We start from the raw sequence: 13,141 nt of genomic DNA on the forward strand, positions 1-13,141 counted from the left end.
CTAAGTTCAGCAATACATATGGAAAGTCAACCTCAACCAGTGTGATGCAAATAGACACACCTACAAATAGTCTTTATCATAAAACTTAATTTAAATAACAAATACATATTCTGCAGTAATGTGCATAAAGGGGTAGAATTTATTTAAAGAATATTTTAAAGAAAAAACCCACCCTAAACTTCAAGATAAAATATGAATATTAGACAGGTAACAACGGTGTCAGTTCTATTGCAATGTGAGCATTAAGTTCAATGGGATAGAGATCAATAAGAAGAGCGAGATAGGATTGAATTAAAGGACGCTACGGGGTGTAAAAGGACTTTTTTTCAGTTTGTATTCAATTTTGTTTCTAAACCTGCCACTCTAATAATGAATGTCTTGGTTGATATATCCAATGATATCTATATTCCTGCCTGCAGCATTTACAATTATTAACCATATAAACCAGAGCTATATATAGGCTAAGCACGTCACTTCCACTGAGACCTAGCATACTCTATCTAATAACATACTTCAATCACAATACTTATGTGTATGAATATATGGGGGCACAGCATAATCACATTCACCATCACTCTCACATTCAAGAGACGTAGGACAAACAACCTTTCAAACAGTGCAAATAAGAATCGCTAAAGTGATTCACACACAGGGGCGGATCTAGAAATGTATTGTACGGGGCGCGATTTAGGGGGGGCAATTTAGTCACCGCCCCCTTTTTGATTGTTAAGGATGCCTGCGGCTGCACACTATGTGCAGGTCCGTTCGGCAGAGACGGCAGGGAGAGTGTGCTGCCCGGCTGCTCTGATTGTGTTTAACATAATCAGATTCCCCCCCCTGGATCCGCCACTGTTCACACATAGGGCCTGGTTCATTAAGGCACGCAAAACTAGCGCATTGTATCTTTTTGTTTTTTTTTGTTTTTTTAAAAGTGCATCATTCGGGCATACACACATCCAGGGTTTTTATTTGCATTTATGTTACTAATTCCTACTGTGCATAAAATACATTTTTACGGTTGCTCTTAATTGTGAACACATGTTCTAGCCTACATATGTGACCATCATCACTATTACACGGCACTTACACCTGGCCTATAGCTGGTGCAACTGATACAACAGAAAAACACGTACCCTAGTGATGCCAAACGCCTGAATCAGATGCTGCTGCGTGTGCTCGTGCTTGGCACGCCCTTACTGTAAAAAGACTATGTGCATACGACCATACTCCTCTGCGTTCCCTCCATAAAATCATATCCTGTCGTAAGTGTCCTTTGTGCTTGAAGATGAATTGTATATATTTGCGTTCTTTGGCATATAGTTCGTTTCTGGACATGCACAGAGCAATTTAACATAAAATATAACACGTACCGGCATTTGCTTTCCTTGATGAATCAGGCCCATAGTACCTACAAATGCAGTTATACCCCACAGTAACTGAAACAGTACATAGGTACTGTCCTTTCATAAGGCACAATACAGTCACCAAATAAGAGTCTCACACAGGAGCATTTTTGTCAAAGGCAGTTTGTCTTCTAGTTTGGATCTACTTTTTGGAACATCTGCAGCTGGCGTCTAAAAGTCTGACTGCTGATCACAGACAATGAACCTATTGTTTTCAATTCAAGCAAACTGAAGTCTCTGGCAGATAGCTCATAAGACTATTTTACTATCTATTTCCAGTATGATCATATCTTTATATGTCCATAATGGAGCCAAGTAGGTTGAAATTGTATATGATATTTTACAATCCCCTGTTGGCAGGAACTACTGTCATTCCTAACCTAATGGACTTGCTGTGCCTATTGCTTTGGTGCCAATGCTCTTCAGTCTCTCACACAAATTGCTGGTTATTTAACCTGACTGGTATATATAATGTGAGGTCCTTTTAGGAAAATATAATGCAATTTTTAATTTACACTCACATTGAGTCTTTCCTTCAGCAATTAAGGGGAAAAAAACTCACATTGAAAAATAACTCACATAGAAAACCTCTGGACAGCCATGTCTGACTAATCATTGATCGTTTGGTAAACAATCAGTAGACCAAGGTACAGGGTTAGTACAATGAGAATATTATAGTTTGGATGAGAAGGTTTGAAACTACTTAAATATATTTTTCCACCAATATATTTTGGTGTCTTCTAGGGGGTGCTTGTTATATTATCTTATATTTGTCATGTTCCAACATGATGGATACTTGTTTCTCTGACTTTTTGAGTTCCTTTGGGATAGCCTCTGTCTCCTGAAGTCAAATAGCCAGTTCTTAAGCTCTGTGTTAAAGCAGAAGGGGATCTTCTGAAGCCCCATAAGAAAATCTAAGCATATGTCTAGTCACTTCTCTGGGTGACTTGTGTCCTTGCCTTTTCATCTTAACACTGACACCTTAAGTAGAAGTAAGGGAACAATATGCTCCTTGAAGGAGTATGCCTGTCTGGGTGCAGTTATTTGTGTACTATCACGCATCGTATCAGTTTTGTTCCGTGTGCTTCATTGTGTTCCTTGGATTCCCTTGGTTACCGCTATCTGGTGTTCAGCTTGGTGTTCCTCTCTCATCAGGCGCCATCTTGCCTAGTGTACTGCATAGGTGCTACACCGGGAACCTTCAAACCTCTGCTCAGAGGTGATTGGATCATCTGCAGCCAGTTCCCTTTATAAAGGCCCTCCTCCGTTTTATGGGTGTCAGATCATCAGGTCTCCCTACCTAATTGGAAGCATCTCCTCTGACCCTTGTTCAGCTACTCCTGTTGTTCCTGACATCGTAGCTAGTGCTGCTTACCACTTCTCAGCGTTACCTCTGCAGCTCATCGCTTCCAGCTCTACCTGTACAGCTTACCGCTTTTCAGCCTACACCGATGCAGCTCTCTGCTTCTCACCGTCACATGTGCAGCTCAAACTCACAGCTGTACCTGTGCAACACACCACTCCTGAGTCTATAGCGGTGCACACCGGTTTCCCACTGAAACTATTCTAAACAATGAGGGGAAAGGATACATTCTAGTAAAGAGTATATCTAACTAATGATAAAAAGCCTGGACAGCGGTTATTTAATATAAATGCGCACTACACAGAAACAACATAATATGTAAGTGATTTTTATGTAGTAGCAGTGAAGTGAGAATTTTGTTTTTAGAAACCTGGGGGTATATTTACTAAACTGCGGGTTTGAAAAAGTGGAGATGTTGCCTATAACAACCAATCAAATTCTATCTCTCATTTTATAGAATGTACTAAATAAATGATAACTCGAATCTGATTGGTTTCTATAGGCAACATCTCCACTTTTTCAAACCCGCAGTTTAGTAAATATACCTCCTGGAGCTTTAAAACACTAACTGCAACTTTCATAATTTACTTTTGCAATAAGCTCTAACAAGGGTGTTGGTGTATGCTTATCTTAGCCCTCATGCCCACTGTGATTATCACATGCATCTTACTAATGTTTTTAATGCTAATAATAATAATGCACATGTAACCAGGTTTAACACTACAAACTAGAGATGCTCGGGTTCGGATTTCTGAAAACCGAGCCCATCCGAACTTAGGGGACCTGAGTAGGCTTGCGAGCCGGCTCGGTACTTTTGCGCATCCTCGGATCTGAATCGAGGCAAAACGTCATTGTTGCGATCTCGAGGGTTTTGGATTCCATAAATACCTCCCTTCCCAGGAGAAAAAGGGTAACAGTGTTCTTGTGACTCTCCAGTCTCCAGTGCCATTGCTCATACAGAAACAGGAGGGGTAGCAGTGTTCTTGTCACTATCCAGTCTCCAGTGCCATTGCTCATACAGAAACAGGAGGGGTAGTTGTTCTTGTCACTTGACAAAAATTGACTGGAAATGAATGAAATTAATGTTATTGAGGTTAATAATAATGTAGGAACAAAAAAAGAGTCAAATTATGTGATTTTAGAAAAAAAAATAGGGATCCAAAACCAAAGCACACGAGGGCAGTTTTGCCAAAACCAAAACACGGTGATCAGTGAACTTCTCTACTACAAACCATATCGTTTGTAAACATTGCTGTAGTGTTCCATTTGTGATCTGGTTTTCGTAACATATCTACTTCTATTTATCCTACAGTGTTCTCCAGGTGAGCTCCAAACTATAATAAATATGCCGGTAACAAACACATGTCAACATTTGCATTTGACATTTATTTTCACTCATGTTTTACTAGCGTTAGAAAAATGCAAGTCCAGTGCCAGTGAGTACCTAGCCTTACAATTCAGCCATCCTGTGCTATGGAACGTAATGGGAACTTGAGAAATGACAAATACAGCTTTAGTACAGAGAGAGATGGAATCGCAAAGAGGAAGAGAGTACTAATGTGTTCTAATGGGTTTACATATATACTGCTTAAGCTGAATAAACTTGCTTTTATAGCTATAAAAGTAGGACTTCAATACTGTATTGTATTATATTGCAGATGCTGAACCAGAGGTAACCGGGACACCAGCTGCACCTCTGGATGTGGAAAGCCTTGATGCTAACAAAGACTACGTGATAATCTCCTGGAAACAGCCAGCCGTTGATGGTGGGAGTCCAATTCTGGGATATTTTATTGACAGGTTAATATCACTCATATATACATACACATAGATGTAAACTTTTAGAACAGAATAATACTGTATATGAAGGAAACAGACTGTTCAAATGCGCAATGTTACTGCATTAGTAGCCATACTGACAATTTAATGGTAACTTAGAAAAAACATGCATAGTTTTAAGAAATTCAAGATTTTGTATTACTGTTATGTTATTTTGGGTCACCCTGTTTCCATGACACTTCAGATTCATTAATTCATCTTCTTGTAGAGTTGTCAGTCTCTATCAAAGATGTTGAGTGGTTTTAGTCTGTGGGATGATACTCAGCTAGCCTGAAACCTAATTGTTATTTCAATTATATATTTTAAGGAAATCATTTTGAAAATATAGTCAAAACATTCTTTCCATAGATGTAAAGGGGGTAGATTTACAAAACTTCTGCAAAGGAAAGTGGAGGTGTTGTCCATAGCAACCAATCAGAATTTGTTTTTACCTGCACAGTGTGGAAAAACATATTTTACATACTGAAATTAGACTTAGAACCAACTCCAAATAAGGCATATTTCTGCTAGTCCTTAGTGGTAAGCATACATGGATTGTAACAAATGAAAAGTGGAACTAGTATTTCTAAGTACTACAATTGCAGTTTTCAGCGCTGAAAAGACGATCAATCCTGACTACCAGAGAATGTAAAAGTCGTAGCAAGGTTTCGATAGGTAAAGAAAATAATATATCAGACTGATGCAACTTGTCTGTTACACAGAGCTGCAATGAATGAACTATATTGACCTGGATGGGTCAATACACACTGAGCCAATCAGAGCAGTTTTCCCACACTCCATACAATTAGATGTTAGTCACTCTGATTGGCTGAGTATATATAAAACTAAAACCCTGACACCCTCCTCATCCGGGTTGCCTGGTGCTAATCAGCACAGGGCTGGTTGGCCCTGGGGGGGTGTACATTTTTTGCATGAACCGAATGCATTCCCTAAGGGCTTCAACCTCATGCTAACCAGGTGCAGGCTGGGATGGGGGCAGGGGGGCATTTGACCCCCGGGCTGGTCCCATAGTGAGCTAACTTGGGCTCTGTCACTGGGCCATCTGCATTTTTTTTCCCTTTAAAATAGGCTGCTGAGTCAACTAGCCCCCCAGGCTAAATTTGCCTGGTGCTGGTAGACACTTTCGCAGGGAGGGGGGGGCTTGCTGCTTGTCCCCCTGCCTTAGCAGTAATCAGTCCAGTTTAAAGCACTGGTGGTGGTTATTCAGTTAGGTGGGGGGTGGGGCAAGCTTTAAATAAAAAAATAAAATATATATATATATATATATATATATATATATATATATATATATTGCTCTATAACAACAATATGGCAGTCATCATTGTCAAGTTGAGTATGATGACAGTCATTTCTTTACTACAGCCACATCTTTATGCCACAGAGTATCTTACACTCTGGGCACATTTAGTGAACTGGGTTTTAAATTGCACATATCTTAAGATATGTACAACTCAAGATCTACATGTAGAACTGCACCTTTTCACGTGCATTTTGCATGTACAACAAAATATCCAGGATTACAGGATTGCAATATTGTGTAACAATTTTAGTAATAAATGGCTGTGCCATGGCAAAAAAATAATGATATAAAATATATTGTAATATGTAATATTTAGCTGGCTCAGACATGGTCCACCATTTAACATTAGGGTGTGTTGATATCAATATATCATATAATTGAAATTTTTTTAGGAATATTTCAATAAACATTTAAAGTTTAGAAAAGTACACATGAAAATAAAGTATTAGCATGCGAATAAAATACTAATTTATCCCCTTGAATGATAGAATATTGTTAGGCCAAGAATTTACTTTTAAACTGGTAAAATGTATGTTAAAATGTGAATTCTTTTTCTTACTTGATCCATTGTGGCCATTAACAAAAATAATCAAGTTACATTAATAATGTATTACTGAAAAGCATTAACAAGTTGGAAAATGTAATGGGAATGTAAGTGAATGGAATTTTATAGTATTACATTGAAAGCAGTAGGAGAAGTGGCGGTATGGTATACCACCGTATACACTAGCACTTCCACCACCGGTATTAACAGTATAATGCAGTGTTGGCTAACCTGTGACACTCCAGGTGTTGTGAAACTACAAGTCCCAGCATGCTTTGCCAATATATAGCAGCTTATTGCTGGAAGGGTATGCTGGGACTTGTAGTTTCACAATACCTGGAGTGTCACAGGTTAGCCAACACTGGTATAATGCATGGTTCAGGTAGACATATCTATGCATTCTTCATAAACTGTAGTGATATAGTGTTAGAAACAATAGAAGGGTTAAACTATATTATATATGGATTGATATTGCATTGGCAATAAAGCCTTGCAGGAAAAAACATATATGTCAGGGTTATAAGATCACAACTTACTTAGATATATGACTGATAAAGCAACATGTATGGGATAACTATTTTTATTACATTGCTCTGCCATGTTTCTCTTGTATCATTGTATTTCTTTCTCCCATAAGGTGTGAAGTTGGCACCAGTCACTGGACCCAGTGCAATGACACACCTGTGAAGTTTGCCCGCTTCCCAGTAACTGGTTTAATAGAAGGACGGTCTTACATATTCCGTGTGAGGGCTGTAAATAAAACTGGAATCAGCAGACCTTCCCGTGTGTCAGAGCCAGTGGCAGCTCTGGATCCAGCAGATAGAGCCAGGATCAGATGTAAGAACTAACTAGAGCTAATACTGAATGAGCCCACAGTACATATTATAAAGAGGAAGCCCCAACGTTGTCTCATATAAATGCAATGTATTTGTTATTGCTTAATCGCTTCTAAATAGATTCCAATTTAATAACAAAGGGCCTTATTCATTAAGGATCTTAACTTAAGAAACTTCTTATTTCAGTCTCCTGGACAAAACCATGTTACAATGCAAGGGGTGCAAATTAGTATTCTGTTTTGCACATAAGTTAAATACTCACTGTTTTTTTCATGTAGCACACAAATATCAACTTTACATTTCAGTGTACAAATAATATATCAAGTATTTTTGTGCTACATGAAAAAACAGTCAGTATTTAACTTATGTGCAAAACAGAATACTAATTTGCACCCCTTGCATTGTAACATGGTTTTGTCCAGGAGACTGAAATAAGAAGTTTCTTAAGTTAAGATCCTTAATGAATCAGGCCCAAGGTAACATAGTTGTGTTCTAAGTGCGTCCCTTATTAGTGTTTCCAGATCAGTTGATCAATCTGGAAGACCAATTAAAAAATGTAGATATTGTGGTTCCATTGATTTCCAACTAAGCATTTAAACAGCACAGCCCTGTTGCATATATCTTAATGTGTGTCTTCAATTAATAAGATTATCTAATAAGCATATTCCACTTTTTAAGTGAGCATCCATTATGAGGGAAATGTCTACCTATGAGCAGCTATAATTCTCACTGTTGAAATAATAACAATCTGTAAGTGGTCATGGACAATTGTGGGCAACAGGTGGCTGGGAGCCATGTGCACTATTTAAGGTTCATCGTAGTCCTTCTTACTAAGCTTTGAGGTCAGTTTGAAGTGCTGACATGGTTCATTCACACAGTCGGGGCAGCAAATTAATCTATATGTCTTTTCACAAATTATCACATAAAGCTCCTTCACCGATAAACTGTCAGGTAATCTGCAATATCCAGTGTCTAGATCATCACTACTTTCTCCCACACAGGGGAGATTACAAGTGCCTGTAATCTCCCTTCTAGGCCAGACATACTGGTAAAATTATGTTGCCGTTCTAATTTGTAGCTTGGCCCCAAAACTTGCACAGATTCTCTTTGTATTATAGTGGGGTTTGTATACTGTCCCAGAGAAGGATGCATCTATGGTGCTTAATATATTGTATTTTGTATTTTTTGGAGAATGCATAATGATAGAATATTACATTTTTAGAGAAAAGCAGAAGCTGCTCTGATTGAATGATGTAGAGCATTTTCATTTTTTTCATTGAAGAACTGTTTTTTCATTGCGTTAAATGGTTGTTATATTTCAGCTCGTCCTTCTGCTCCATGGACTGGACAAATCATTGTCACTGAAGAAGAACCCACAGGTCAGAATACTTTTACCGTAATTTATTTCAAATTACTTTTCCAATAATGATTTTCTTTATTTGTTATATTTTCATCAAACGAATAATATATTTTATTTACAAAGAAGATAATAAATTATAGTTTTCATTATCCTTTCATCGTTTATCGTTTCTGGTGCTAGTATCAGTATCAATGTGTAATTTTTGACCACATGGCAAAGTGTTAACATTTTTACTCTGTTGTAATGTCATTAAAATGCATTTGCAACTGGTTTTACCCTCCTGCTCCTGGGTTTGTACAGTTAGATGATTAGTTACAGGGAAGGTGTGAGGGGTGTGGGGCAATTGTTTGTTCTATTTGATGGGGGGATTGTGGCATTTTATTTGCATAAATATTAAATTATAATTGTGTGTCCACCTAAGAGCCAACATCAAATCATCTTGTTATTCTATTAAGGGCAAACTAGGTTTGTACTTTGATGAAGTCCTTTTTTATCATGAAAAAGGTGATAAATTTAACACCTGTTTGGAAGTGGAACTAACCATTACTTTTAAAGGGTTCCATGTGCTAGGCATACAAGATAAACCATGCACACAATTCAGCACAAGTAAACCAATGTATTAAAAATGTTAGACATACATCGATCGATACTGTATGGAATAATGAATCAATGAGGTTAAGGAAGCCCACTATCCCACTTTCACCTGTAATACCTAAATATGAATAGAGGAAAATTCAAACTAACAAGAGATGAAGGTTAGGGAAGTAGACAATGTTGTAACCTGCCACCAATGGGCCTGATTCATTAAGGAAAGCATAAAAAAGTAGTAACTTTGCACCTGGGCAAAACCATGGTATATTGGAGGGGGAGGTAAATTTAAAATGTGGGGACAGATTTATAGTTGGTGTAGGGCATGTCCTAGATCAACTTTAAATATCAGTGTACTAATAAAGCTATCAAGTATTTGTGTGCTGCATGAAAAAACAACCAGTATTTAACTTATGTGCAAAATAATAAACTAATTTGCACCTCTTGCATTTTAACATGGTTTGTCCCGGAGAACATTTACTCCTTTTTTTGCCTTAATGACTCAGGCCCTATGTGTCTAACCAGATGTATAGTTCCTTTACATATTGGAATGTGAAGCTTTAAAGAGTTCAAAATAGGTGAAACATATCTAAATGATGCATGCTTACTAGACACACTCATAAACAATCCAATGAACTAAAGAAAATTTGCACATTGGATTATTAAAACAATGAATTTCAGATTTCTTTTTTGTGAATTGAAATTATGATGACTGAAGATTTTTTGACCTTTTTATTATTTGACATTAGTATACTTCTTCAATATATAACCAGTCTTACCAATATATTAGGTCTGGTTTTAAATGACCACCGCTGTTTTTATCACCTACAGAAGGGGTTATTCCTGGACCACCATCTGATCTCACTGTGACAGAAGCCACCAAGAACTATGTGGTGCTGAGTTGGAAGCCTCCTGGTTTGCGTGGCCATGAAGGTGTTATGTACTATGTTGAAAAGGTGACATTGAATTGGTATACCTTGCACAATAAAGGATTTGTTTGCTTTATTTTGAAAATATTGTATAGTAGTCTTACATAGAGTGGATGCAGCCATTTTCTCCATCTTCAGTAGAAGGACACAGGTGGTGGGTTCTGCTTCACCCCTAGTAGACAGGGCACTTGAAAAATAACTGGCTCCTCTTGCCCTCAATATACTTCCTGTTTTTTTGCTCCTCAATAGTTTTTTTCATTGGAGCTGGGCACTGGGGCTCCCTGTCCTTGCTTTCTATTGTGGCATATATTATTTCATGCTACTCTATTGTACTACCAACAGAACATTCTCAGATGAGACGTAAGGGAGGGCTCAAGTTCCTCTGGCGCTTACATCCCAGAACCTGCCTGTTCTAAATCAGAACTTAGTCCTTCATGGACCTTTTTGATGAGGGTTAAGCTCCTGCAGATTGCCCACTTCCAGACACACAAGAATCCTCCTTCCCAGCCGATTAATTTCTTGGGGAATATCTTAGACTATTCCACCTCAAGAGTGAAAGGTGAAACCAGGAACAACAACGAAGATGGGGCTTTAAACAATTTACTGACATCACATAAACTTGTCCAGTCACTCTTTGTGACTGATTTGGTTGACTTTCTTGAGTGGTATTCCATCCCTTTTCATCACATAAAAAAGTCCCTTGAATTGCAATGCATATCAGTGGAAGATCAACAGGACATATCTCCTGGCATTTGGGAAAAAGGTCAGTCTTGGGACAGTGGACCTGTCCCACCTAATTTCAGATAGCTGGTAGATATGTGTACAGAGTATATCTACTTTACTTTATTTTTGTAACTTCTTGACATATTTGATAGTGAATTTAAATTAGCACAAGCATAATGTTGTATCTATTGATGACTTTACAGACTGTTGCCGGCACAGAGAACTGGCAGAGAGTCAACACGGAAATCCCAGTAAAGTCTCCACGATTTGCTCTGTTTGATCTGGCTGAAGGAAAAGCTTATAGCTTTAGAGTTCGCTCTTGTAACTCTGCTGGAGTTGGAGAACCCTCAGAGGCGACTGAGTCTACTGTAGTGGGTGACAAACTTGGTAAGTGAGATTGAGCCCAAGGTTAATTATGGGATTAGTATAAGTGCAGTGTCTGACAAAGTTGAAGACACATATTTTCCTTTCTTCAGCCAATCATTCTTATATGTATTAATGCTTTCAGGATTGCCTAACTTGTTCATTCACATAGGTTGCCATCCTTTCTGTAACATTGAAATAAATGGCCTCGCTATTAGCCTAATGTACTAATCTGTAATCCTTTGCCTATATCTTTCTTGTAGACATCCCCAAGCCACCAAGTAATCCTGTGCCCACGAGAAACACAGACACTTCTGTGGTTCTTACCTGGACAGAGTCCAAGGATGCCAGAGAGCTGGTGGGATACTACGTTGAGGCCAGTCTCATAGGATCTGGACAGTGGGAGCCCTGCAACAATAACCCAGTGAAAGGGAAAAGGTAAAATGATACATTATTGTTATCAGTAGAGATGGAGTATAGGTATATTCTATTGTGTCGTTCCTAAAAACACTGCAGCAGTTGCAGTACAAATGAAACATCTTTATAAGTGAACTGCAAGAACAGAGTAAAAATTGACAATATCATTTACCTATAAATGATCAACGGAGAAGTAAAAATACTAGATGCATGAATTAAATAGCAAGACTGATCCACAAAATGTATTCAATGTGATTTTTTTTTTACTCAATTAAAAGTATGATTACCTAATATGATTAATGTGATGCCTAAGGTTCTATGTGCAAAGCAAACATATAAGGAATATGATTGATCGTCCTGTCACTTTGCATAATCATTCTCTAGCGGGAGTCTCCAAAGGAGGATTTGGGGAGGAGCTATAACAAGCACACTTAGGGAAGAGATTTAGCTTTACCATATGGCATGTGACCCTGTTTTGACTTTGTTGATATAGGGGGAACATTTTCATTTTTGTACCTGCAGCTTTTTACAATTACATTTTTTCTGGTTTGGAGCATAGTGAACACAGGTCCTATAAAGGACCAACATTACCTATACTGGACTCATTTGTGACAGGTACCTGATGCACAGAAGAGAATGCTTTTGTTTTGCACTCGTGCAGTAAAAATGCACATCTAGCACTTTACCACCACTTGTTTCATTAAATAACGTGCACTTAGCTTAGAATATAATGAGTCAGTCTCCACCAGCTCAGGCTATACTAAATCAAATCATTTTAAAATGGCCACGTGCTACTGAGCACAGCAAGGAAAGCCCCTAAAAATGCTTTCTCTCCACTCATTATTCCAATAATATTGCTTATCAAATTGAAATCTAATTTTTGTACTTTACCACAAAACTAGGCATATAGGTGTAATTAATCTATATTTTAACAAGGAATGCCCTCACTCTGCCCAACTCTTGTTATTGGCTGTTACACACACACCACATGGCTTCTCATAATAAGGATTTGCTCTGGACATTTTGCGCCTCGTAAATGATGCCTACTACGTGCATAGAGCACATTAATTTCTAAATACAACACTAGAACTACTTATAAAATGCTCTCTCTCTCGCAGGCGCGCCCTCTCTCTCTCTCTCTCTCTCGCTCTCTCTCGCTCTCTCTCTCTCTGTGCAGTAAAACGTACTGCATGAACAAGAAGTAGCAATATCCTTGATTCTGGGCATTCAAAATAATGTGTCGTAAATTGTATACTAAAGATTTTTTGTAATCAATACCATTCCTTCTAGATATAATATTTTGGGTAAAGAAATCATCACTAAATATAGCAGATTTGTTGCTTTTTAATCCTACAAAACAATAAGGGATGCTTAAACTCACTATATCCTTCTGTTGGAATATACTATTCCAAAATCCTCCAGTGTTTTGAAGAGGGGACTGGGATCCCAGTCATTTCTTACAGGGCCCTGTATGTT

The 13,141-nt window shown here is 38.1% G+C and overlaps 1 protein-coding gene across 2 annotated transcripts in view; it reads left to right on the forward strand.

The window, feature by feature from the left end:
- The window catches only part of MYOM1 (myomesin 1), a 95,106-nt gene that overhangs the window by 42,130 nt on the left and 39,835 nt on the right, over positions 1–13,141 (forward strand). For both annotated transcript variants that reach the window (XM_075213362.1, XM_075213363.1), the window contains 6 exons: positions 4,425–4,566; positions 7,087–7,286; positions 8,608–8,664; positions 10,065–10,189; positions 11,089–11,272; positions 11,512–11,686. In XM_075213362.1, coding sequence (XP_075069463.1) covers positions 4,425–4,566; positions 7,087–7,286; positions 8,608–8,664; positions 10,065–10,189; positions 11,089–11,272; positions 11,512–11,686 — 883 coding nt within the window. The remainder of the gene's footprint in view (positions 1–4,424; positions 4,567–7,086; positions 7,287–8,607; positions 8,665–10,064; positions 10,190–11,088; positions 11,273–11,511; positions 11,687–13,141) is intronic.

The sequence above is a fragment of the Mixophyes fleayi genome, chromosome 5 (assembly GCF_038048845.1).
Source record: "Mixophyes fleayi isolate aMixFle1 chromosome 5, aMixFle1.hap1, whole genome shotgun sequence".
NCBI classification, from domain to species: domain Eukaryota; kingdom Metazoa; phylum Chordata; class Amphibia; order Anura; family Limnodynastidae; genus Mixophyes; species Mixophyes fleayi.